The sequence below is a fragment of the Chrysemys picta genome, chromosome 3 (genome assembly GCF_011386835.1).
Source record: "Chrysemys picta bellii isolate R12L10 chromosome 3, ASM1138683v2, whole genome shotgun sequence".
In the NCBI taxonomy this organism is placed as follows: domain Eukaryota; kingdom Metazoa; phylum Chordata; order Testudines; family Emydidae; genus Chrysemys; species Chrysemys picta.
In genome coordinates, this window is record NC_088793.1 from 112,884,317 (window position 1) to 112,910,476 (window position 26,160).

General features: G+C 42.5%; 1 protein-coding gene across 2 annotated transcripts in view; it reads left to right on the forward strand.

Annotated features, from left to right (window-relative positions):
* The window catches only part of UST (uronyl 2-sulfotransferase), a 272,126-nt gene that overhangs the window by 137,769 nt on the left and 108,197 nt on the right, over positions 1–26,160 (forward strand). For both annotated transcript variants that reach the window (XM_005280434.5, XM_005280433.5), the window contains exon 4: positions 10,245–10,324. In XM_005280434.5, coding sequence (XP_005280491.2) covers positions 10,245–10,324 — 80 coding nt within the window. The remainder of the gene's footprint in view (positions 1–10,244; positions 10,325–26,160) is intronic.

Consider the following 26,160-nt stretch of genomic DNA (forward strand, 5'->3'; position numbering starts at 1 on the left):
TTTTTTGAGGTTTGGGCCTCTAACATTAAACTACACAGAGCTGCTCCCAAAGTCAGTTCCCTTGTATGAACAGTGCTCAGAATTTGTTCCTTAATTCATAGTTCCTTATGTCATGAAAATGAGTAGTGGAAAGCTATTATAAACTAGCTGGAAATCCCTTCCATTCAGTTTCTTAAATGAAAATTATAACTTTCACCTAGAAAGTTTTGGTTTTGTGACATACTTTTTAACCACTTCTTAAGCCCTTGTACACCATCTCATCTGCTTGCAGGCGACAACACAAGTTTTTAAACATTGTCACGTTTCCCACCAGTATTAGAGGAAAATATCATTTTCTCTTCACATAGTGTTCAATAATTGTAAAAGAATACTGTTCAGACCCCTTAACATATGCTGCAGATTTTCAATGGAAGCCTTCCATAAGTGGACATTTTACCTCATCGTTTTAAACTGGAAGCTTCTTAATTGCTTTTATGCTTTCTCTGAGCTTTTTGTTGCTTGTTGCTTGTCCTTACATCCAGAATTTTATTTTTAGTTTATGGGAAATAAAACAAAACCATTCCAATTCATAACATACCCTTGTTCTTTGTGTATGAAAAAACAAAATATCAGCCATTGTGCTACAGTCTGTAAGCCAACCACTTGGGGTTAGGAAGAAACGTCTCCCATAATTGTCCATTTGTTCCTGTATACTTTTGCTGTGTGTGTTTCTCATGAGATTTCCATCACTGATTGATTGCTATGAAGATTTTAGGAGAAATCTCCCAGAGTCCTATCTTTCATCCCAGTTACCTGCTTCATTTTGATACTGTGATACATCTCGCTGCTAAAAAAAAATGGAGGGTCATTTTCCTTTCCTGACAATACTTGTCTCAGGCTAACACAAAGTGGACTACAACTAACATAATCTTTTTCCATACTGTACTCCCATCCATAGGCGCCGCCGACTTCTGCTGGCACCAGTGGGTGCTCGACCACCCTCTGCCCCTGGCCTCACCCCGACTCCACCCCTGCCCCTCCCCTTCCTCGCTTCTTCTCCGCCCCCATTCCAACCCCTCCCCCAAAATCCCCACCCCAACTTTGCCCTCTTCCTGCCTCTATTCCAGTGGTTCCCAAACTTTAACAACCTGTGAATCCCTTTCACTAAAATGTCAAGTCTCGCGAACCCCCTCCTAAAAATTAATATTCCCAGGGATTTTATCCTTTACCTTAGTATAAATTATAAAAGCAGTGATCTTGGAAATATAAAATTTGTTTTTATGACATGCTTATTACACACTATTTATTATTAATTACTATTTATCATTACTGTATTTTTATTACATTATGAAAATGGCAACACTTTTCCAAGATCTCACTTTCGTAGCTTGTATTACTTGAATAAGCCTGTTATAAGACAAGGCTCCTGTGTTTCATCAAGGAGTATCAGATGTGAAACAGCATGAAGGTATTTAAGAGGCCAACTCAAAGAGTGCCTCCTACACAAGCATTCAGGTCTTGAGTAGTCCAGGAAAGCACCACACGTTACAACAAAGCTTAAACTTGTTCTTCATAATAATTTTAAAAACAACACTAGCTGCCTATTTAATTTTAAAAACAGCAAAAAATATCCATCTCCCTTTCCATTTCTTATAAGGAGTCTTGAAGTTTAAATCTCCTCAGTGTGATAGATATGCTTGCTTTGATCTGCTTAGCTCTTGGAAGTCCAGGGGCTCCAGGCTGCTGGCCCTGTGCTGCCCGGGATCCCTAGCGACAGCTCTGTCCACCATTAGGGAATTTTTTCCCGAGAACCCCCTGTAACATTTCATGAACCCCCAGGGGTTCAGGAACCCCAGTTTGGGAACCACTGCTCTATTTCAACCCCTTCCCCAAATCCCCGCCCCAGCCCCTCCTCTTCCCCACCTCTTCCCCCGAGCGCGCCGCATTCTTGCTCTTTCCCCTCCCTCCTGGAGCACGTCGCGCCACAAAACAGCTGTTTTGTGGCAGCAAGCGCTGGGAGGTAGGCAGAGAAATGGGGATGCGGCATGCTCAGGGGAGGAGGAGGAGGAGGCGGCGAGGTGGGACAGGTGTGGGGGGTGAGGAGGGGAGCTTGGCTGCCGGTGGGTGCAGAGCACCCACCAATTTTTCCCTGTGTGTGCTCCAGCCCTAGAGCACCCATGGAGTCGGCGCTTATGATCCCATCAAGATGTTGGAAGATACCAGAGAAGACTATGCATTTATTTCTTGTGCAGCAAATAACAAGTTATAGAGGACAAACCTGTATATTATCTTCTCCAACCCCGAAGTTATCAGATTATTGGATTGTGAATTTAAGGGAATACAGATGGTGGTGGACATGTTGCTGCAGAGCTCAGGCTTAACTGTTGTGGATGTGCCCAGATATGCACTGTGTATCTTTTTATTCTAATTTATGGCTACATATCTTTTATGATGTATACATTGTATTTTGCTGAATAGTGGCACTTTGATCTCCTAGAAAAGTGTGTGTTGGTCAACATGTTTGTTGTATTTTCTGTATTTGTGAGAGAGGTGTGTGGACTGGAATTTTTCTCTGTCTTTAATCTAGTATACTAACAGTGCCAATCTTAAATCTGTTTAGTGGCAAAAGGAAGGATGGTCTTGTGGTGAAGTACTGGGCTGGGACTAAGGAGATCTGGACTCAAATCCTGGCTGTGCTACAGGCTACCTGTCTGACTTTAGGCAACTTACTTAATCTCTGTGCTTCAGTTCCCTATCTGTAAAATGGAGATCATAATACTTACTTCCTCCCATCCTTCCTCTGCTTGTATATTTAGGCCCTGATCCTGCAAAGACTTATCCAAGTGCTTAACTTAATTCACTATAGTCAAGTAAAATTAAGCACTTTTGGGTACCTTATGTGCCTGCATACACTTAAGACAGGCTCTAGTAGGGTCTTCTTCACCACCTTCTTTAACCTATCCCATGAAGTTTGCCCATCCTATCCTCTGCCTGTGGATAATTAGAGATAAAGCAGATAACATTTAAGTGGTTCTAAGCAAGCTCTGTTGTGGAAATAAATGGATGGGTTTGTATCTGTCTGTCACGCCAGGACCTATTGATGACAACTGCCAGAGGGAATGTGGGGACCAGGATCCCATGGGTTCACAAAAAGAATGTCATGTAAGATGCTTACTGAAAGCCTGTGTCACACTGGTCATATCTAAGGCTACCATTTTGTCATGGATATTTTTAGTAAAAGTCAGGGACAGGTCACAGGCAATAAACAAAAATTCACGGAAGCTGTGACCTGTCCCTGACTTTTACTAAAAACATCCCTGACAAAATGGGGAAGGAGGAGGGTTCAGCACCCTGCTCCACTGCATGCAGTGTCTGGGAGCTGGGAGGGACCCCTGACCGTAGGGCTAGGCGTTAGGGGGTCCCCTGCTGCCCAGGGCGACTGGGAACTCTGGGGTCCCCCGCTGCCCGCAAGGGCTAGGGAGTTGCGGGGCCCCAGTATTACAGAGGTTACGGAATCCGTGACTTCCGCAACATACTTGTAGCCTTAGTCATGACCACTGTAAGATTTATACACGGAAAACATGTGAGGAGTTATGTATATATGCTGAAAATTATGTTCTCTAGGTCTGTAATTAAGACAGGTCACCAAAAGATGATCCATATACTCCTGGCAGGCAGGGGAGCAGAGACACTTACCTTAATCAGGCAGGTCACATGCAAACTGAGTATTGTATGGTTCAGAATGAATACCTATTTACTGTCTGAGCAAAATGTGAATCCATAGATTACAGGGGCTGGAGGAAGAAACAAAAACAGCAGGAGTTATCCTAGTTAGGGATAAGACAATGAACTTTTGAAACTATATCTGGGATGCAGATGAACCTCCACATATTCCTTCATTCTGTGAGGATGAGCTGCCGGTGGGCTTAATCTTATGAGAAGATGTCTCAGCCAAACTGTAACCACTGGAGAAATGACCTGGGGTAAGCTAGGGCATAGGGGAATGCCATGTTAGTTAAGCTTAGTCTCTAGAAAGCATGTCATGATTTTGTTTTATTGGTAACCATTTGTTTCCAATATTCTCACTCTCTATCACTTGACTCTCTGTTCTTTGATGATAAACTTATTCTTGTTTTCCCTATATATGTAAGTGCTGTGTGTTAAGTAGAGTGGTGATCTGGAGTTGACTCTTGCAAGCTGGCGTGTACCGTTCTTGTGGGAGTAACAAATATGAGAGTTCAGAGGGTGTTCAGTGGAACGGGCTGGGCACTCCAGAGGGAGGTTCAGAGGACTTGGGGTTCGTGTGTCTATCGCTGACCTGTACAGAGAGCTCAACGCCCGCAGAGGCTTGGAAGTTAGTGCTGGTGTTCCCCATGGCCTGTGGAATCAGGGACCTGAACCACAGCGGGCACAGACAAGACTTTCTCATCCTAGGGGCAAGTGTTGATGAGGTGCCTGGGTACTCCAAAAAAAGGTCATACTGACTGTTCAGACGTTCTAATTTAAATTGTATTACAAGAGCTACATGTGATATTAATAATCATTAATATCATGTGTGGTTCTTGTAATACTAATAATATCTAATTAACCTTTCTTTACATCAGTAGATGGCCCTATCCCTAGATGAATCTCTTGTTTAGCCCTTTTGGACTCTGATTCAAGACTGTACTTGTGTATTGATTTACTATTGCAGGTGTCCAATGAGAGCAATTTTCCCTGACTGTTAAATTACATAATTCCCCCTCCCTTTGTTTTGGATAGTCAACTTTTTATATACTTGAACTATAAAATACTAATAAAAGGTCAGTTTATTTTAAAAAATAACTGCTTATAAAAGACAACCTGCCATGGAAAAATGTTCCGAGCAGTATGGACACTTAGGAAGTTTTTGAAGGAATTCTCAGTGTCTTAGAAATGCAAATGAAGACTGATTCACATTCCTGTGATGATGAAGCAGATGTGAATTTTCTACCAAAAGGAAGTATGAAGTTCAGTGCAGATGAAAGTGATAAACAATGCCTAGAGATACCTGTATCTACTTGACCTCGCATGCTTTTTGAAAAGACTGAAATTAAAACAGTAAGAAGGTAAAATGTTCTGAGAGAGGGTGAGAGCACAAAAGCGTGTCTTTCTGTGTTTGCATTAGTATTAGTGGAGATTGTAAACTGACACCACTGTGCTGTTGGAAAGTCATGCCAGCCTCAGTGTTTTTACATTTTGAACTTGAATTCACTTCTGATGAAATACAGCAGTTTAAAAAACCACTTGGACAGCAAACAAATTCTTCAGGCAGGGTTATCTACCGATTTTGTTTCTCATGGAACAAAACATGCTTTTTATAAATAAAAAGACAAAAGGCAATTGCTCTGAGCAAGGGAGCTGATAAGTACTGATAGTGCATCTTGATTTTCCTCTATCTTCAAGTCCGAATTATTTTAGTTTTTGATCAATGATATGGCTGGATGCCCTCCGCCACATTTATATATACCAGGGGTCAGCAACCTTTCAGAAGTGGTGTGCCGAGTCTTCATTTATTCACTCTAATTTAAGTTTTCGCATGCCAGTAATACATGTTAACGTTTTTAGAAGGTCTCGTTCTATAAGTCTATAATATATAACTAAACTATTGTTGTATGTAAAGTAAATAAGGTTTTTAAAATGTTTAAGAAGCTTCATTTAAAATTAAATTAAAATGCAGAGCCCCTCAGACCTGTGGCCAGGACCTGGGCAGTGTGAGTGCCACTGAAAATCAGTTCATGTGCCGCAGGTTGCCTACCCCTGATATATATTCTTTAAAGGGTATAAAGGGGCCCCATCCAGGTCTCTTGTGAGCAGTTCACTATGCCACCTGGTGGATTTTTGCTGAAAATGCAGCAGCAGCCTGAATTCAAGCACTGATGATGCTGATCCATCCTGATTTGATGGGTTTTCTCACAGCATGACTGAAAATCTCCTTGTGATGAGGATGATAACTTGAGGCTTCCCTGTAAGGAGAAGGAAGTGTCTACTTTGAGTTTTACCGTTCATTCAGGTCCTAGACTAAAACTCTGTTCTATGGGCTCAATCACCGCTCCCTCACAGATTTGTAGAACCAGGTTTTTCTGTTCACACAGATAATAAATTGTTTTATAACAGAGACATCACTAATCAGGGCAGAGAGCTTATGCTAGCACAGTTGTTCTTGTAGGGTAGATAGGCAGTTGTGGCTGGCTTGCTTTTATTTGCTAATTCTCCAGATACCTATGAGTAACTTCTGCCTTATGTATTTTTTTTTCTTAAGTACAATTCATTGTGCATACTAGTAGGTACTCACTTTTGGCCAGCAACCAATCTTGAGCACTGGTGTGCTGCCAAGGGCTGCATTAGTTGGAGACATCATGGAGTCCGATGTCACTTCCTGCCACTCCCCATTCCTTCCCTCTCCCTCCACTCCTGTGTTTGAATGGAGTAAGTTAAGAGTGAGCTGGAACCTAGTTCCATAGTATGCACCATTTAGTGTAATATAGTGCATTTCAAAGGGAAACTATTTGCTCTTCAGAACTATCTCCATTATCTAGGCTAAAAGTAATCCCTGGCAGGAGATATCATGGCAGTATCCAGAGAGAGGACATGAATCCCTCTAAAGATGATAGAACCCTCCCTCAGGTCCCTTATCATAATGAACACACTCCCTTAATTCTTCCCCTTTCTCCAGTCTGCCCTTTGATATATTTATCCCCTCTAAGAATCTATATGTCCTACTGTTCTTCTCCTTCCTTCTGTGTCCTCCATCTATGTCCTCCTAGATTTTTTCCTCTCATTTCTCTTTTTCCCTCCTACCTGTTGCTGGCCTGGGAAGGATCTCAGTGATGGCTTGCACTAGTATCTACTCCATCTCTTTCCATTTTCTTCACAAAGTCTGTCCCTCTTTCCCTCTCCCACTTTCATTTATGCTTCTTTCCTCTAACAGTTTTTCTCGTAGACTCTTTTGTAATTTTCCTTGCTATGTCCTTCTCATTTTTTGAAATCTGCACTGTTTCTCTTGGGCCCTACTTTCCCTTTCTTGTTGTCTTTTACCACACTTGCTTGTTCATATACATACTATAGGCTTATCCTCATCTGCTGATGAGTCCATTGTAGCTTAAGCCTCTAAATATGAACATGCTTTAAGTCAAAACAAAATCCTGTGTCTGTTTTCAGGTGTGAGTGGATATTATTGTAGCTCAAGAAATTGAGATTGACTTTAATTAGCTCCTGCTACAAGACACATTGCAGTCAGGTGCTGTGCAAATAGCAGCATGCAACTCTCCAAATCCACTTTATTGCTGACCTATAGCGCTCTCTGCTATTCCATTCCTGAGACTTACATTGGCCTGACTGGCATTTAGGTCAAGCGATATCTAGTTTTATTGAGGTGGGAAAATGTGGATCTAGTTGTTACCAAACTTGTGCTTGTGAGAAAGAGACACCTGTATTAATATATGGTATAGGGCATGGGCAACCATCCTCACCTCAGTCATATAATATATTTTAAAGAGGGAGTTGCGTGCATAATTAATGTTTTTCATCAAGTACTCTAAGCACCAGGATGATACGGTGAAGTGAATATTTATCAGTAGTTAATTTTTTAATGATATATTGGTATTTTAATATAGTTCTGGCTGTTTCATTTCTCCTGTAATTTAGTTTTTTGTTTTGTTTTGTTTTGTTTTTAAAAGATGACGCCTGAGCTCTAACCATTGCAACCTCTTTTCCGTTTCTTTCTCAAAGCTAGGTAAGTCTCTGAATGGGATGATGATTGTCATGATATTCTGACAATCTTTTACAGATACAGCCACCACCCTTCCAGCAGATGTATCACGCTGACATTTGTTTGATGGAGATAGTAACTCTTGTTGGAAAATGTCGGTGTTCTGTGCATTCAAAAATGACTCGTCAAGTTCTCTGAGTTATTTTGCCTGAATTCTTTGCCACAGCATTTTTACTAGTCTCTAACAATGATTACACTGGACAATTGCAATGCGTCTCTAGCTTGTGGTTTATTAGGGAAAAAATTAATAAAATGTTTAGTCAAGTGAGTCATTGTATTTTCACATGACTCATCAGGATTGCCTCCAGGATTAATTACCTGTTATTATTAGAGCTATTTGATGCCCTTTAAGAAGTCATTGGTAGGAGATTAGGATATTAGCGAGCATTTCCCCCTCTCCTTCTTCTTTTCCTTAGCATCTCTCCTCCTTTCTTATCTTTCTCCCTTTCAGCCCTCTCTTTTCTCTCTCCCTTCCGTGGGGTTTATAATCTCTGTAGACTGCAGAGATTACCTTTCCAAAGGTAGACTTGATCTCTCACATGGTAGAGCAAGAATGACAGTCCATCAGTAGAAGGCCATGCTTAACAAGATAGATGAGACAACCCTAGGGCTGCATCATTGCTTCTCATACATATCTGGGGGAACATCAGTTATTGAGGGAAGGGATTTTTATTTTATTATATTCTAACTCCTAGGTGTAATATGTAAGGATTGGCATGACACTTGGGAAGCAGTTGCGATAGGCATCTTAGAAAAACCTAAAATAGCTAATGAAAAATATAATGGATAAGAAACAATAGACTGTGATCTATAAATTAAAACCAGTGACAAAGGACCACCAGATCAAAATGGGGATCAGTTAGTAAAAGTGGGTTTTACATTTTCCACAGTAAGGTATCCTCCTCCAGCCTGGCATACTTCTGTGTAGGTGTGTCATTCCAAAATTCTCATCCCAGAGCAAGAGAAGGAAAGATGCATGCCCTTCTCTCCCTTGCTGTTTTCAGAAGGTGGGTGGTCGAGTTGCTTTATGGAAAAATACAATAGATTTGCATTTTCCTGTAAATTCTTTCTATAGGATTTTCAAACTGTCCTATATAACTTAATGATGTCCCTTTAATAGAAAATGGTCTCTTGACCATAGGTATATTAAACTCTATAAAACTCTGTTGGTTTTTAGCATGACTACTCATTAGAACTCTATTGGTTTCAGATCTGTTAAATGATAGGCTTGATGCTAGATTTGTCTGTTTTTGCATGTGGCAAGTAAGATGCCATACAGTTTTAAGGGAAAAAAATTTCATAACATTGAGGGAAACAATCTTCTAAATTCGTGACCTCTCAATTTTGATTTTACTTGTGTTTAGTATATGAATTTATACAAGTTAGAGCAGAACTTTAGAGCAATTCTTCCTCTTCCATTGCTATTTTTCTTTATGGATTGTTTCCATGTTGTGTATTAGTTTCCACTACCCAGTTTGTAAAATTACCACTATAATTATTGTGCTCTTCAAATTCAGTTATGTTCGGTGTCTTTTATTCTCTAATACAGCCTTGTAGTTTTTGATGTTGCCAATTAGAAAATCAGAGAGCAGAAGTCAGAAAGTCAGAGTAACAAGAATGTTTGGAATTTTTTGCATATATTTCACTTAACATGTTCAGGCCCTTGACATTTTCCAGATCACTGTAAAAACTAGAAGTCTGCACACATGAGAATTTATTAATATAAACTGAGTATAATATATATATAATACTCAGTTTTTCACGTCAGCTGTTTTACATGAAAAAAGTTTTAATAATGCAAAAATAAATTAACTTAATTCTAAAAGCCCTTGCTAAAATGTCTTGAAAGCAGTAGGCCAAAAGACCATTATTTGAAGAGAGATTTCTGTCAAATGTAGAATTATATTCACATTTTAAATATGCTATACAAAAGAAGAAATGGGACATGTCTGCTTGTATATATGAGCAGACATCCACCCATTCAGTAATCTGGTGGTGATAGGAACTGTTATCATTATGTAAAGACAGTAATAGTCTCAATCCACATTTTCTGATGCAGATTTCAAACACTTCACATTTTGGAATTGTAGTTAGGTAGTTTAGATCCATTTTGAAAATAGAGGCCACTTTCAAAATTCAGATCCAGATTTGGATAGGTTTAGAATTAGGATTTTAGTTTGTACCTTTGTCTAGAGTAGAAATTAACTTTTGGATTTGTATAAACTCATGGTATAGCACACTGATTCCTATGCTACAATGGTAACATTGGTGCTAGATTCATGATGCTCTGCCATCCATCCCTTTTAACATGGGTAACAAGCCCAGAGTTGCAGTCCTAGCATGACTTTTTTGGGAGTAGTTCTAAACTACTAAATGATTATATAGTTTTTGAGTGTCGCCATTTCTGTCCAAAAACACAACTTGGTTTAATTCGGTAATTTTGATTTAGTTGTAATTCTTGTTTAATTTTTTTTAGATGGAATTGATTAAAAACATAAGCACTGCTGAGCAGCCCTATTTATTCACCAGACACGTTCATTTCCTCAACTTTTCAAGGTAAGGCACTTTCCCAATTACAAGGCTTTCTTGTTTCTTTTTATTGGGTTAATAGAAATAACTTTTAGCCTCTCTTCAATTTCAAACAAATGTATGTCATTGCTGTGCGAAAAATCTCTTTTGATGCTGGAAGCTACACAAATAGGGTCAAAGGGTAAGACTTTTGCTACATAATATTGATACAATTTGTTTTAATCAGCCTGCATGCCACTGCATGCTTTTAACTACAAGAGGTAATTTTAGTTAGTGACATTTCAGTTTAAAAAAAATTATGTACTGTATCATATATTAATGAAGTTCCTGCCAGATTTTCAGTTGATTCCCTAGCCTCTGTTTGTCAGAGGGTGGAGATGGATGGCAGGAGAGAGATCACTTGATCATTACCTGTTAGGTTCACTCCCTCTGGGACACCTGGCATTGGCCACTGTCAGTAGACAGGATACTGGGCTGGTTGGACCTTTTGTGTGACCCAGTATGGCCATTCTTATGTTCTTATTCTTATGAGACATTTAATTATCGAAGCCACCATTGTTAAAATATACTGGATTAAAGTCACTTTGTGGATAAGGAGAAATTGCAAATTTTCCTGAGCAGCATACAGTTCTTGCATATTTTAACAGCAAAAGTTATATAATCCAGGGGTAGGGTGTTGCTTCCCAATATATATTCTACAGGAGTGAGAAGGAAATTCCCAGCATAGGAGGATAACTGGGTGGGGAGGGAGAGAGGAGGCAGAGGAGGTGAGGCAAAAAGTGGAATTAAATAAGTGAAAAAACAAAACAGAAAAGATAGTGGAGAGAGAAATACACATTAGTATCATACAAACAAAAAGACTAATCCCTTTAAACAGTCCAAAAATACACACTTGACACCCAAAGGGGTGGCTGGCTCAGGTGAGACTTGGAGATGCACACAGCCCCTAGGGCCCCAGACATTACAAGTATAGTAAATCACCTATTGCCAATAGAACCTTGACATACTAGTCCATAAGGAAGCATCATCTAATAAAGCAATAATAATTGCACAAATAAATACACGTGCATACATTTAGTAATCAAATGATAGTTTGTACATTGGTGCACCAATTCCATGAGCTAAGGCAATAGGAAATAAATTGATGATAAGAACATAAGAAAGGCCGTACCGGGTCAGACCAAAGGTCCATCTAGCCCAGTATCCTGTCTACTGACAGTGGCCAATGCCAGGTGCCCCAGAGGGAGTGAACCTAACAGGCAATGATCAAGTGATCTCTCTTAACATGTTCAGGCTCTTGACATTTTCCAGTTCACTGTAAAAACTAGAAGTCTGCACAGATGAGAATTTGATAAAGATGATAACTCTTTAACCCCAATGAGAGAGAGAGGAAAAAAAGGAACTTACATCAGTATCAACTTGTTTAGAGCAGCCATATCAGATCTCAGAGAGCAATTCAGAAATTCCATATAGTTGGATTATTCCATAGATGTCTCGTCTTGCAAGGGAGGAGCATGCAGATTTTTGAAGTATATTTCTGCCTCTTGAGGGGAACAAAATGATACTCACTTCTTGCCATTCTTAATGTGGAGCATTGCAGGGTATTTAATAAAATACTTCTAGTCCATTTTCCTGGACAATTGTTTTGAATGGTTAAAAGCTCTCCTTGTTGAAATCACATCATGGACATAGAACAGTATTTTAATTGCTGGTTCTCCACATAACAGCTCCTTTTTCCCCCTCTAGATTTCTGCAATATAAGCTCCTTAGTGGTAAATTTCAGGAACTTCACAATCAATGCTTTAGGCCGGGTGTTCTCGCAACAGAATTTTTCGTGACCTCAGAGTGCGGCCACCAACTCTTGCTAGTGGACTCTTTGACAATTTTCCCTAAAATTCTTAATTAACTTTAGGAAAAATGAATACATATGCATATATACATGTCCAATCACAGTAATTTATTTATGTAGGGGTGTTTTTGCAGTCTCAATAATAACAACATACAGTTGTTTCCATTCTTTACTGGACCTAAACAAAATAGAAACACAAATAAGGTGCTTTGCATGATCTTGTCATTTTGTTGTTGTTTCTTTTGCTTTTTTGGTTGCGGGGTTTTTTTTAGACTTGCTAGCTAGTAAAAAGCTTCTGTAAAAAGTGATATTTGTATGTTTGTTAATATCACTCTTCACAGCAGAGACTTGTTAGCTAGCTGGGAGGCAGTGAAAAGCGATATTAACAAACATGCAAATATCACTTTTCATAGCAGATTTACTCAGCCCTAGCAAGCTGGAGGACTAATTAAGCATTGAATGGAGAGGTGGATAGGGAGGCAGTGGGAGCCGGGATGATAGGATGGTTGGGTGAGGGGCCAAGGGTGGCAGCGGGGCCAGGGGCGATGGGAGGGGGTTGAACCCGAAGCCCAGTGGTCAGGGGATGGAGCCCACTGCTGTGCAGCCAGAGCCCAAAACCCCATGGTCAGAGCCTGCCACCCACCACACCAGGGTTGAAGCCAGAAGCCTGCGCCGCACCCCCCATCACCACCCAGGAGGCTGTGGCTGCAAGAAAAGAAAGAAAGAGGCCGCATTTGAGAAACAATGCTCTAGGCTGATCTCCTGCAGCTGGCTGGGGGGCAAGAGCCTAGTGTTCCCATTCTGTATCAAAACAAAAATCTACTGGCAGATCCAATAGCTTAGTTACTAGGTTAGGGACAAATTTAGAGGGTTTACCTTTCTCTCTTCCCTCAGGGACACCCACAATCCTGATATTATTTCATTGTGAGCGGCTTTCTAGATCAATTAGCTTGGTGTTAATAGTCTTGATATCATTACAATAACTCCTCACTTAAAGTCGTCCCGGTTAACGTTGTTTCGTTGTTACGTTGTTGATCAATTAGGGAACATGCTTGTTTAAAGTTACACAATGCTCCCTTATAATGTTGTTTGGCAGCCGCCTGCTTTGTCCACTGCTTGCAGGAAGAGTAGCCCGTTGCAGCTAGCTGGTGGGGGCTTGGAACCAGGGTGGACCGGCAGCCCCCCATCATCTCCCTGCTCCCCTAAGTTTCCTGTGCAGCAGCCGCCCAGCAGGCTACCACTTGCTGGCAGTTCAGCTGTCCCTCCCCGCACTCCAATGTGCTACTCCTGCCCTCTGCCTTGGAGCTGCTCCCAGCAGCCTCCTGCTTGTTGTGCAAGGAAGGGGGAAGAAGGGGGCCAATGTCAGGATGTCGCCCTCCCCCCTACTCCTTCTCCATTTAGAGCAGGGTGGGGACAGGACAGGGCTCAGGAGGAGAAAGCTTGCTGGCCGCAGCTGCTGTCTCAACTTCCTGATCTTTTTAAAGGCGATGTACTTAGAGTGGGGTCAGCATACTTAAAGGGGCAATGCACATCTCTCTCTCTCTCTCTCTCTCTCTCTCTCTCACACACACACACACACACACACACACACACACACACACACACACACACACACACACACACACACACACACACACACACACACAGTGTGTCTCTGTCTGCCATGCTGTCTCCCCTCCCTCCATTCGTGCTGCCTTGTAGAGTGTGTGGCTACATTAACAACAATGTGTTAAGCCTTGAGGGCTCAGCCAAATGCTAGTTCATCATTTAGCAGGAAGGCATTCCCTGGGAAATATCCCACCTTCTTCCACCCTCTAACTTCACCACCTCAACCAAGCTTCACAATCATCATTGCTGTGTACAGTATTAAGTTGTTTGTTTAAAACTTATACTGTGTGTTTTATTTATTTATATATTTATATATATATATATAATATATATATAAAACAAACAATTTAATTTAATACATATATGTTTTTTTGTCTGGTGAAAAAAAATTCCCTGGAACCTAACTCCCCCTATTTACATTAATTCTTATGGGGAAATTGGATTCGCTTAACATCATTTCTCTTAGTCAAATTTTTCAGGAACATAACTACGTTAAGTGAGGAGTTACTGTATAGCTTTTCATAACCTGTAATTTGTTCTGTTTGAAATCCTCTTCCACTTCAGAAATTCAGTGTTCTGCTTCACCCATCTGTCTGGATAGAGCTTGTAGTGCACTCTGAATCTCAGTCACAGTGGTCTATAGGTTGGAAACTGTAGATTTAATTTCAACAGTCTCTGCAGCCACCTTTTGTTGTACAGCCATCAGTTGCGGACTGTCAGGCTAAGGAACCCTTTTGTTTGTAAAAGGCAGATCTCTCTCTTTTTGATGCTTTTGGATTACAGGAGGAAAATACAGAGCTAGAGTGCAAAGGGCATCTTGGGGGTTTCAGGTGTCCGGCGCAATATTTTGGGGGGGTTGGAAGGTGCGGCTTAGGGAAAAATGTTTGGGGATTCCCCATGGGCCACCTCACAGCTCAAGCAACCTACATCCAGCTTGTTTGCAGCGCCCTCTGAGGTTCTAGATTTCTGATGTGTAGTTTGTGAAATAGCATTTCTGCATGTACTTGGAACTTATGGCTGTAGACATGGGTATAGGACACAGTATGAAATATTGAGCCAGATTTTTATATGAACTTTTAGGAAATAAAAATGAGTTTGCAATGTTTGAAAGTTTCCATGCGCCACCACTATTGCATTTTCGATGTCTCAATATCCTAAGACTTAAAAATGATTCTTTTATTCTAAGTGTTTTGTTCCACATTGGATTCCTTTTTAAAAAAAATCTTTTCTTGTTAAATAAGACATTCCTCACAATGCACACCTGCTTCTTCACTCTGCTCTCTATACCAAAATACAAGAGTAGGCAAGTAGGATGCCTGAGGAACAGTGAAGGGAACCTGCTTGTGATTATGCAGACTTCTAGAGAAGGATATTTTAAAGACAGTACAAAGTACTGTATGAGGGGGGCAGGAATGGGAGATGATCCAAGTGACTGTTCCCCCCCCCCCCCCGCCCCCAGCCCCCACAGCTCATCTACTCTAACAGTGTGGCACATCCTCTCCACACAGATAAGTGCTTCTTGTGTTGTATTCACATAAGATTAATCTATTCTCCATGTTTTTCTTTTCAGTTCTTCCAGGATAATTTTATGTTGCTGCTACTACTGTAAAACTGAAACATGTAGGTTTCCTTTTATCCAAAGTGCCAAAGGCAACTGAACCCAGGGTGTGGCGGTGCCCTGGCTGATCCCTAAGCCAGCCAATGAGCTCAGCCGCGTGCTGGCCAGTTTCTACAGTCACACAGGCTCTGATGTGTGTGGGCCTGGGTGCTAACTGGGTGGGTTGTGGCTCATCCAGCCCCACCCATGGCTATGCCCTGCGGTGATGTACAGGAGGTCAGAATACATGATCTAATGGTCCCTTTGGGGTTTAAACTGGAATCTGTGAATTAGACTTTACAACTCCCAGTGAAGTAGGTAAGCGCATTCCCATTTTAGAGAGGCAAACAGAGATTAAGAAACTTGCCCAAAGTCACACAGGAAGCCTGCAGAAGAAGTGGGAAGAGAACCCAGACTTTCTGATATCCAGGCCTGCGTCTTAGCCATCCTTTTAACTGTATTTATATGCAAAATGGGAGTCACTGAGAGTACCCTAGGAGCAGCTCTAGCTTATGGCATCCTATATCACCCCTTTTGGGCCATTGGAGCACTCCAGAATAGCTTGATCACAGCGTTCTCTGACCACTCCTCATCCCGCTCACAAGGTATGCATCATCCCCCAGTACTGCGGGGCCTGAGGGCATAAGGTGGTTCCACCAGCCTTAGGCCACTGTGGGGAGGTCCATACGCTATAGAAATTCTCTGTGGGGCCAGTTCTGCTGCTGTGGAACTGAAAATCATTTGAAATATGATAATAAGAACATAGGATTTGCCGTATTGGGCCAGACCCAAGGTCCACCTAGTTCAGTATCGTGTCTCTGACAGTAGCCAGTGCCAGATGTTTGAGGCCCATGTGAGAACCCCATGGTAAACAGATGTGGGATAACTTATCTCCTACATATATCTCATCCTGATCTTTGGTAGTTAGAGATTGGCTGAAGCTCTGAAGCATAAAGTTAATAGCACTTTCAAAGTTGTCATCTTTGGTCATAACAACTCTGGATATTCTTGATATCTGTATAAAGGTTGGAGTGTGAAGGAGATTGTAAATAAACAATGGCGGACAAACAAGGTCTTTTCTTTCAGTACAAGTGGGGATAAAGCACACAGAACTATGGGAATGGCTTTCACTTTACTAAGCAGAATGTCTTGCTCTAATTCATAATTCTTGGTCCTATCAGCATTATGTGATCACACTTCCTTTACATATCTTTAAAGTCCAGGCATTAAATATGTTTATAGTTTTAAAAGGTGACTAAATCCAAGCTGGGGGGGGGGCAGAGAGGAGGAGTTAAATGTGAATCCCCTGTAGTCTGTTTATATAAATGTGTTCTTCTGTTATCTGCACCATGCACATTACTGCCTACTCATCATTCCTTGATTTTCATTTTGTTAGTTATTGTCTTCTAAAAGAGAGAAAATCTTCAAACAAAAAATGTTCATCTTTCAGTTTAAAAACCACTGACCTTAATTTCTTCCAGCCTGGGGCAGAAACCTGGAAAGGGCCCTTTTTTTTTTTTTTTTTTTTTTTAGCACACCACAACATGACCAGCCTTGGCAGAAACAGCCAGTGTTCAATTAAAAAATGTCTAAAACCTTGCCTCAGGGTACGAGAATGTGTCAGGCAGGATTGTTAGAAGATAGTGCAGGAACTTTGAAGGAAAAGGTTTGTAGCTGCCATGTAAAATACTTTCCCAATATCTTATCAGATCAAAGGACCAAAATACAGCAAGGATGCAAACATTTTCTTGTTTAAACCTCAGTTAATTTCTCAAATATAATGCATATAAAATTTGCTTTATTCCACCTTCTAAGTCAAATCTCAATGTCTGGATTATTTCTCCAGTGGCTCAAGTCAGGGAAACATTATCAAGCAGGGGAGAAAATTAACTGTAACCATTAAAACAAATCCAAAAAAAGTCATTACATAATTGAAATAATTTACAGTTCTAATACACTTTGCAACTTAAAATTAGCCATATATAAAGCATGATTTAAAAAGCTTACTTGACAGTGTTCTGGGAAGCTGTCACTGGCAAATGGAAGGTAAGGGAGGGTGTCTTAAGTTGTTGGACCTGCTTCAGTAAGGTACTTAAACACATGCCTAACTTTAAGCATGTGAGTACTCCCATTGAAGTCAATGGGCTGTTCATGTGCTTAAAGTCAAGTATGCACTTAAGTCCCTTTCAAACTTGAGACTGTAATTTCTACAAAATATCTTTTAATTAAAAAAAAATGTAGCCCTTCTGGTTGTGAAGGTAACCACCCAATGTAAAGAGGTGCGCAATGCTTTCTTCCTGAGTATTCAGACAACTCGAGTACTGATAGATTATGCAAGCAGCAGAAGAATGAAAAGGGCAAAAACACAGGTCATTTTTTTCATTTCAGAACCGTGAAACTGACCAAAATTAAGTCAATTTCACCCATTACTATTTGGGAAGATTCTGAGAGGCAGCAGAGGAATGCACACAGAAAGGTGGTGGTAGAACAGGGAAAAGAATCCCTAGATCTCCTGGCTGTGTGTTAGCCTTCCTTCCAAGTGCATTGTATGATAAATAGGAGTCACTGAAAGCACCTCTTAGTGCAACTATTTACAGGGGATGAAACCCCACCCCCTAAAAAAATAAAACAGCAACAAACCACAAACCCTGCATCTAGGTTGAGAAGTGGAGATCCCTCTTCCTCCAACAGCAGCCTGGAAGCTCGATAATAGAGTAGTAGAGACAACTTGCTCCTCACTGTTACCCATCTCCTAGAAATCAGGAGGCCACGGAGTAAGGCAGACAGAGAAAGAAGTCTTTGCTAGAGGGAAGGTTACAAAGGTTTAAGATACCTCCCATCTGAGACTGATATGAAACACAGATGACTGGAGAAGGGCTAAGACCACCACCCTGATGAGAATTCTTGATGCTTCCCAGGAAAAGGATTTGGCTTTTATCAGGGAACAGCTCTTGCATCTTGCTATGGAACCCTCCCCCCAATCCTCTGTATTGGCCTGTTAGGTATTGGTCACGTGTTTTCAAACTCTGAAGCAGAGCAGAGTTAGTTTTCCCAGCATATTTTGACTCTCTCACTTTTGCTTTCTTGGAGATTGCAGAGTTTTTACAATGTCAAGTCAAACTAGGGAAACCATATGGCTTAGAAAGTGTGGGCTGGACTGTTCTGTAGAGACAGATTTAGCTAATGAGTACCATTTTGAATGAACAGTTCAACCCGGAACACTTTTATTATAATGAACCATTTATAGTGCACATATAATACCTTTTCAGTAACATACCAAATATACATACAATGGTAAAAAAAAATTGATTAGAATCAGAGTATAATATTTGGTACTTCACACCCTGAAAATGTAGAAAATCTGCAGATTGATCAAGATTATGGCTAGGAAAAGTGGAGAAAACTCTCTCACACTGCTTCACCACTCGGTATAGTGCTGCACATAGTTGTAACTAAGACTAGAAATCTAAACCATTAAACCTATTTTAATTTCAATATCAGGTCTTACTAAGAAAATACAAACCCAAAGTAAGCAAAACTGCCATCACAAACTATAAAGACCAGTCACTTATGTGCCTTATAAGACCCCTACATATTATGTAACTACTGTTTAAATCAGGAGCAGGGCCAGGAGCTACAGGGAGAGCAGCAGCATCTGCTGCCACCACATGGTGGAAGAAGCTGGAATGCAGTGATAAGCTGGTTTGCAGAGAGAGGGTTTGCTGCCTGAAACAATCAGAGGCCCTGGTGCTGCCATTCCATAGGGAGGGGAGGGTGTCTCCCAATTACTGCAGGTCCCATTTCCCAGACTCTGACATTCCACTCTGGAGAAGCCCCTTTATCCCAGTGGGAAGTAAGAGGGGGACTGCTCGGCACCCTGGTCAGCTGTGTGGCAGAGATCAATTGAAGTCTACTTGTGTTCTATCACTACTACTTTCACGTCCAGCAAGAAGTGGTGGGAGAGAGAGAGGAAGGGGGATCAGAGGCCAGAGGGATGTCAGAGGAGCTGGGGGTCTGGGATCTGGCAAGCTGGGGGCAGAGGGACTGGGGAACGGGGGGAGTCAGGAGAAAAGAGGGCAAAAAATGAGAGCTGTCACTGCTGGGGACCCAATGGATGAGGCTGGCAAAACATAGCCCTGACCTTCCTAGGAGCTGTGCTGGGGCAAGGATGCCAGCACAGGGGCTGGCTAAGGGATACCCTGGCACCTCAGGCTGCACTGCCTCCAGGACCATCCACATTGCCCCTGCCAGCTTTTGGAAGCAGGCTGCCTCCTCATGGAACCCTATCACCACACTTTGGGTGAGCTAGGGTTACCATACGTCTGTTTTTTCCCAGACATGTCCGGCTTTTTGGCAATCAAACCCCCGTCCGGGGGGAATTGCCAAAAAGCCGAACATGTCCAGGAAAAATACCGGCCGAGCACTTCCTCTCCCGCGGCTGCTCTGCTCCTCCCCGGACTCAGACTTCGGCTCTGTTTAAGAGCCAAGCTGCCCGAGCCAGCACTACCAGCTTTGCACAGCCCCCGTGCCTCCGGACCCTGCGCCGCCGGAGCAGAGCAGCTGGAGCCGGGGAGGAGAAGTGCCCAGCCGGCGGCTGGGGTCTGGAGTGAAGGGGGCTGCCCGAAGCCGGTAGCGCTGGCTCGGGCAGCTTGGCTCTTAAACAGAGCCGAAGTCTGAGTCCGGGGAGGAGCAGAGCAGCTGGAGCCGGGGAGGAGAAGTGCCCAGCCGGCGGCTGGGGTCTGGAGTCAAGGGGGCTGCCCGAAGCCGGTAGCGCTGGCTCGGGCAGCTTGGCTCTTAAACAGAGCCGAAGTCTGAGTCCGGGGAGGAGCAGAGCAGCTGGAGCCGGAGAGGGGCGCAGGGTCCGGAGGCATAGGGGCTGTCCAAAGCCCGAGTGCTACCGGCTTCATGGTTTGCCGCGCAGCCTCCAGACCCTGCGCCCCCGGCTGGACGCTTCCCCTCCCGGTCTCCAGCTGCGCTGGGGAAGCGCCGGCCGGGGGCGCAGGGTCTGGAGGCTGCCCGGCAAACCGTAAAGCCGGTAGCACTTGGGCAGCCCTTTTCGCGTGGCTGGGAGGGAGGAGGGGGAGTTAGGGCGGGGACTTTGGGGAAGGGGTGGGGAAAGGGCGGGGTTGGGGCGGGGCTGGGGTGGGAAAGGGGCAGGGCCGGGGTGGGAAAGGGGCAGGGCGAGGGCCTGTGGAGTGTCCTCTTTTTTTATTTTTTAAATATGGTAACCCTAGGTTGAGCCCCCTAGCATTGCAACAAGCCTGGATAGAGCTGCCCACAAATGCAAAGGCAGCATTATCTGGGCTGGAGTTAGCACCAAAGTAGCCAAGTGAGCGCCAATGGCCACAGCCTGCGATCCCGTGCCCTGCCAAAGCGCACTGCTCACTGACAGAGTGTGACTGCCGATGTACTGGTGCGGTCGGCTCTGCTGCTGAGTGAAGCGAGGAGCAGGCAGGCTGCCCTACGGACTGAGCACTTTATGATAGTGAATCCTTCTGAAATGAGCAGAGCACTTTGGTCATTGCCTATTTACCATAAGTTAGGACCCACCCAAATTTTCACTCCGAGCTACAGCACTCTATCACAGACCATTACATTTCATCAGGTTACCCATGTATTAAGCCCAATAACTGTGTTTGACTAAAGCACATCTTCCATAAAAGGCATCATCCAGTCTTGATTTGAAGATCTCAAAAGGTGGGGAATCCACCACTCCCCTTGGTAGTTTGTTCTAATGGTTAATCACCATCGCTGGTAAGAGTGGTGCCTAATTTCTAATTTGAATTTGTCTGGCTTTAGCTTCCAGCCAGTGGTTTTTGTTAAGTCTCTCTCTGCTAAATTAAAGAGCCTTTTAGTGTCCAATATTTTCTCCCTGTGAAGGTACTTAGCCATTTTACATATGCACTCAGTCTTCTTTAAGTCTCTCATGGTAAGGCATTTTCTCCAGCGCTCAAATCATTTTTGTGGCTCTTTTCTGCACCCCTTTTTCCAACACCTTTTTAAAATGTGGACATTCGAACGGTATGCAGTATTCCACTCTTGGTTTCACCTGTGCCCTATAGAGGAGTAAAATCACCTCCCTTCTCCTACTAACTAGTCCTGTGTTTATACATCCAAGGACTGCATGGGACCTTTTTGCCACAACATTGCACTGGGAGCTCATGTTGAGTTGCTTGTCCACAATGACCCCTCAGTTCTTTGCAGAGTCACTGCATTCCTGGGTACAGTCCCCTACTTTGTGTAAATATGACCTGCCTTCCTTGTTTCTACATGTATATATTGGTATTTGGATGCACTACATGTGTAGTGTATATTTTAAAAAAAAAAGTTTTTTGAACTTTTATAGGGCCTTAAAATCAAATATTTCAAAGTGGTGGTGGTATTGGTTATTGTTTTATCGCTTTTTCATGGAAAATTGACTGATAAATGTAACACTTTTCTGAAGATATTTTTGCCACCTCTGTTATGTACATGTATTCTCAGATTGCTGTCTGGAATGTGCTGAGAGCTTTCAAACTCTTATTGAATAAAGCCATACGAGGTCAGGTCCCTTAATTGTTTTTTACTGCAATTGCATTGGATTAAAACATGTTTCCCCTGTATTTCCAAAGAAAATTTCTCATGCTCACATACTAAGAACAACATGTTTTTCTGACACATGTAAAAATATGCCAGAAGCTGCTGTTAATAATCTAGGCTCTGTTCCTGCAGTGAACTCCACATAAGCAGACCCATCCATCCGTGCAGAACTCCAACGAATTCAGCAGGGCTCCATGGAAGATAGAAATCTGCCCCTTAAATTAAAGTCCCTGTTCAATACCAGTGTTGAATATATTCCTTAACTATACGTTGTTTTTCCTTTTTAAAATTGTAACATTTTTCTACAATAGCAGCTGCAATATGAAATAGGGTCCAATGTAATATTTCCAAAAATGCATATACTTTAAAGTAACAAAGATTTAAATGCCTGTAATTTTGACTTGCATCTGAAGAAGTGAGGTTCTTACCCACGAAAGCTTATGCTCCCAATACTTCTGTTAGTCTTAAAAGGTGCCACAGGACCCACTGTTGCTTTTTACAGATTCAGACTAACATGGCTACCCCTCTGATACTTGTAATTTTGTTACAACTGAAAACATTAAGGATTGATTGATTGAGTCTTGTGGTTACTGGCAGAAGTGCTGAATGTTTTGTGTGGCTGGAATAACACATAAGAACACAAAATGCTTATTCAAGAGGAGCTGAACAAGGAGGAGGAGTTCTTTGTACTTTATCATAAATGTCACTTAGTATCAGTCACTTAATGTGAGGGATTGCTAACCAAACTTAAGCAGGAAGATGCTTCAACTGTGCATGCAGAGCCCTTTTTGAACTCTAAAAACAATCAACTAAATCAGCCTGGGCAGCTACTTAAGACACTTGGTGTATATCCCAAATATTACAAATTTCAGAGTAACAGAAAAAACATTTGCAATGAGGCATGTGAAATGTAGCAGAATCAAGGCCTTGCTATGATGTAGGTCAAGCTTTTAATATGAGTTGCATCATGCTACTCATCACCTGGTCCAGAGCTAGTAGAGCATTTGGTCCTGTCACCAGCACACACAATGGGTGTTGCTGCATATAGCAGGGTCGACACCTGCTCCTGCCTGGAAGGGCCTGAGGTAGCCCAGTGTGAAGGCTGAGCTGATTGGGGGAAGTGGCTGCAGCTGGGGTCATGCCCCAAACAGACTCAGCTGGCCCTATAAAGGCAGGGAGCCGGGAGCTCACACACAGTCTCTCTCTGCACTCAGAGAGAGAGAAGGGTCTGGTTGCAGGGAGCTAGACACAGGGTACCTGAGTGGAGCAGGGGAGCTCCTGCCAGGAAAGTCCCAGGTTGTGGCCTAGGAGAAGGCCAAGGAGTACTGGGGGTTGCAGAGGGCAGCCCATTGGTAGGCTAAGGCAGCAGGTCCAAACCCAATCTTGCAGATGATGAGTGGCCTATAATGCAGTCTGCCCCAGGGAGCGGGGGCTAGTTGGTGACTGGCAGTGGCCTTATCCTGAGGTGAGGTAGGGATAGTGGGTGGGGGTTCCCCGGGAAGGGGAAACTCAGAGAAAGGGGTTCTGTCAGGGGCAGCCCCCCAAAGAAGGGCACCGGGGTTCTGGGAGGGACACGGGGGGGCCAGAAGCGGTAAGGTGGATCAACGGCCTGCAGAGGGCGTGCCGGAGGCTGGATTGAGCTGATTCCCCGAGACGACCAGCAGGAGGCGCTGCAGGGGTGAGTCCGCACCCTTACACTGCATCTTTGGACCACAGACAGTAGATCCCGGCTGAGATGGAGTTGGAGGCTCAGCTTGCCTCACCCTAATATTGTGTAACAGACCATTACAGAGGAATGTGATACACTTTGGTTCAAAGGCCTGTCTCGGCCAATGACTGGCAAGTGGCAATTGTTGGTGTAAAGATTGGCTGATTGAGTTCATAAGACCTAGAACCATTAAAAAGATCACTTGCATACAAAGGTGTTTTTTCATTTTTATTACAGTTGTTGAACTCTTCAATTTCTGAAGCAGTCACAGTCCACTTGCGAGTAACCATTTTTGTTTAAAAAAAAAAAAAGCCCACAAAATTATGTAGCATTCTCTTTCAAATAAGAAAGAGTAAATTTAACTATAAGCTTAGATTCTTAATATTTGTTTCAGTTCATTCCAGCTACTTTTCTTAATCCAATTTGAACAAATGTACATCATTAAGATTTAAGAACTCATTCTTTCTTCATTAGAATGCTGTGGCTTGAGTGCTGATCGGTCTTTCAATTCTTACTAAGTAACAGGAAGCAGCAGTGACTTTTGGAAAACGTAAAATTACTTTGGTTTCCAGTTACATACCACAAGTGCCCCTCCTTTTGATTTCCCCGGTTTTGGGTGTTTGTTTTAATATAGTTCCTGGTACCCACATAAGTAAATTTTTGTCTCTGTTTCCATCGTTCCTCAAATATATTATTGTGTGTTTTTGTTTTTCTTGAAAAAGTACTTCTTAACAAACACATTCTTTAGCTGTAATGCTAGTTTCTTAAAAACAGGCACCGCAGCTAACACTTATTTATTTATTAAATTATCTAGAGAGGTGGGCACTGCCGGATACAGTACTGCTAGGAAGTTTGGACAGTTTACCTCCACTCAAAAGTAAATTCTGAATTACTGGTAGAAATAAAGCATGCTCTCTGATGCTTTATATAAAAATATAAATGCAAAACTCAGTTCAGATTAGTCCATAACTCTGATTTCCAAATAGTGTCCATTTTCATTAGTGAAGTAATTTTGTTTCCATACTATAGCCTTAAAAAAAAAAGTCAAATATTGACTCTTTCCTCAAATTGTACTAGTTCTGCTACTACTGGTGCTAACCCTTGCAGCTAAAAACGTAGAGCAGTTTCACAGTGGTGTCAGAATACCTCCTCCCCCCTGACTTTTTTAATTGAACTGCTTTCTTTCTCCAACTCAGAAGCCGTTCAAGAGTTCAGTTTTAAAACGGTTTGACATTCCAGCATTTCTTCTTGGGTGCTCTGTAGTACGTCAAGTGTGTATGGCTTTGGGACTGTGATTTCACTTTGAAACTCCTTTTGTTTTTTTGTCTGGGAAACTGAAGAGTATAAAATCATGCAACTCTAATACTGTTTTCTCTGTCTCTCTATCTTAGTTGACTAGTTTGGTGCAGCACCCAAATTCATCAACTCAAACCCTAGAATACTATGGCTATGCCTATACTACAGCCTATGCCAGCAAAACATATGTCACTCAGGGGTGTGAATATTCCATCTCCCCAGAGTGACAAGTTACACCAACATAAGCATTTGTGTGCACAGTGCTATGTCAGCAGGAGACATAGCTTATACCGCTCAAGAAGGTGTGGGTTTGTTTTTTTTAATACCAACAGAAGAACTCTCTCCCATAGGCATAGAGCATCTTCACCAGATGTGCTGCTGCAGCATGGCTGTACAGAAGCTCCCCGACTTCTGAAAGCGTTCCGTTCCGGAATGCCTTGTGTAAGTTGGGAAGTATCTCCAACAATTACACCCAAAAAAAAAAGCTTACGGAACCTTCTTGGTAAGTTTTGGATTTCCGTAAGTCAGGTTTGCATAACCGGGGGAGCATCTGTATCAGTACAGCTGCGCCGCTGCAGTGCTATATATATAGACCTACCCTAAGTCTCTCCATCCCCATGCCAGAGGGAAATCCCAAAAACGGGGCCTTCAGTCTAGCAACAGAGTCATTTTGAAGGAAAAAGAACAGGAGTACTTGTGGCACCTTAGTCTCTAGAGACTAAGGTGCCACAAGTACTCCTGTTCTTCTTTTTGCGGATACAGACTAACACGGCTGCTACTCTAAAACCTGTCATTTTGAAGGAAGAATATCTGGCACTTTTTTGAATCTTGCTATATTCATGATAACTTAAAGTTAGCCTGGTCAGGAGTATCTCTAGATGATGATATTCTAGTAATACCCGGAAGTTAACATTGCTGAGGCAGGGTTCCTATTCTAAACCCTGTTTTCAGTTACTCAGGGTTTCTATTCTCAGAAACGTCAGGGTTTCTGTTCTAAACCCTGTTTTCAGTTACTCATAACTGTTTAATAAACATGGCCATTTAGGCAGGGCCGGTGCTTCCACTAGGCGACCCTAGGCAGTTGCCTAGGGTGACAGGATTTGGGGGTGGCATTTTGCCGCCCTCGGCGGAAATTCGGAGGCGGGGGGTCCCTCCACTCCGGGTCTTCGGCGGAAATTTGGTGGCAGGCCCTTCACTCGCTCCGGGACCCGCCGCCGAAGTGCCCC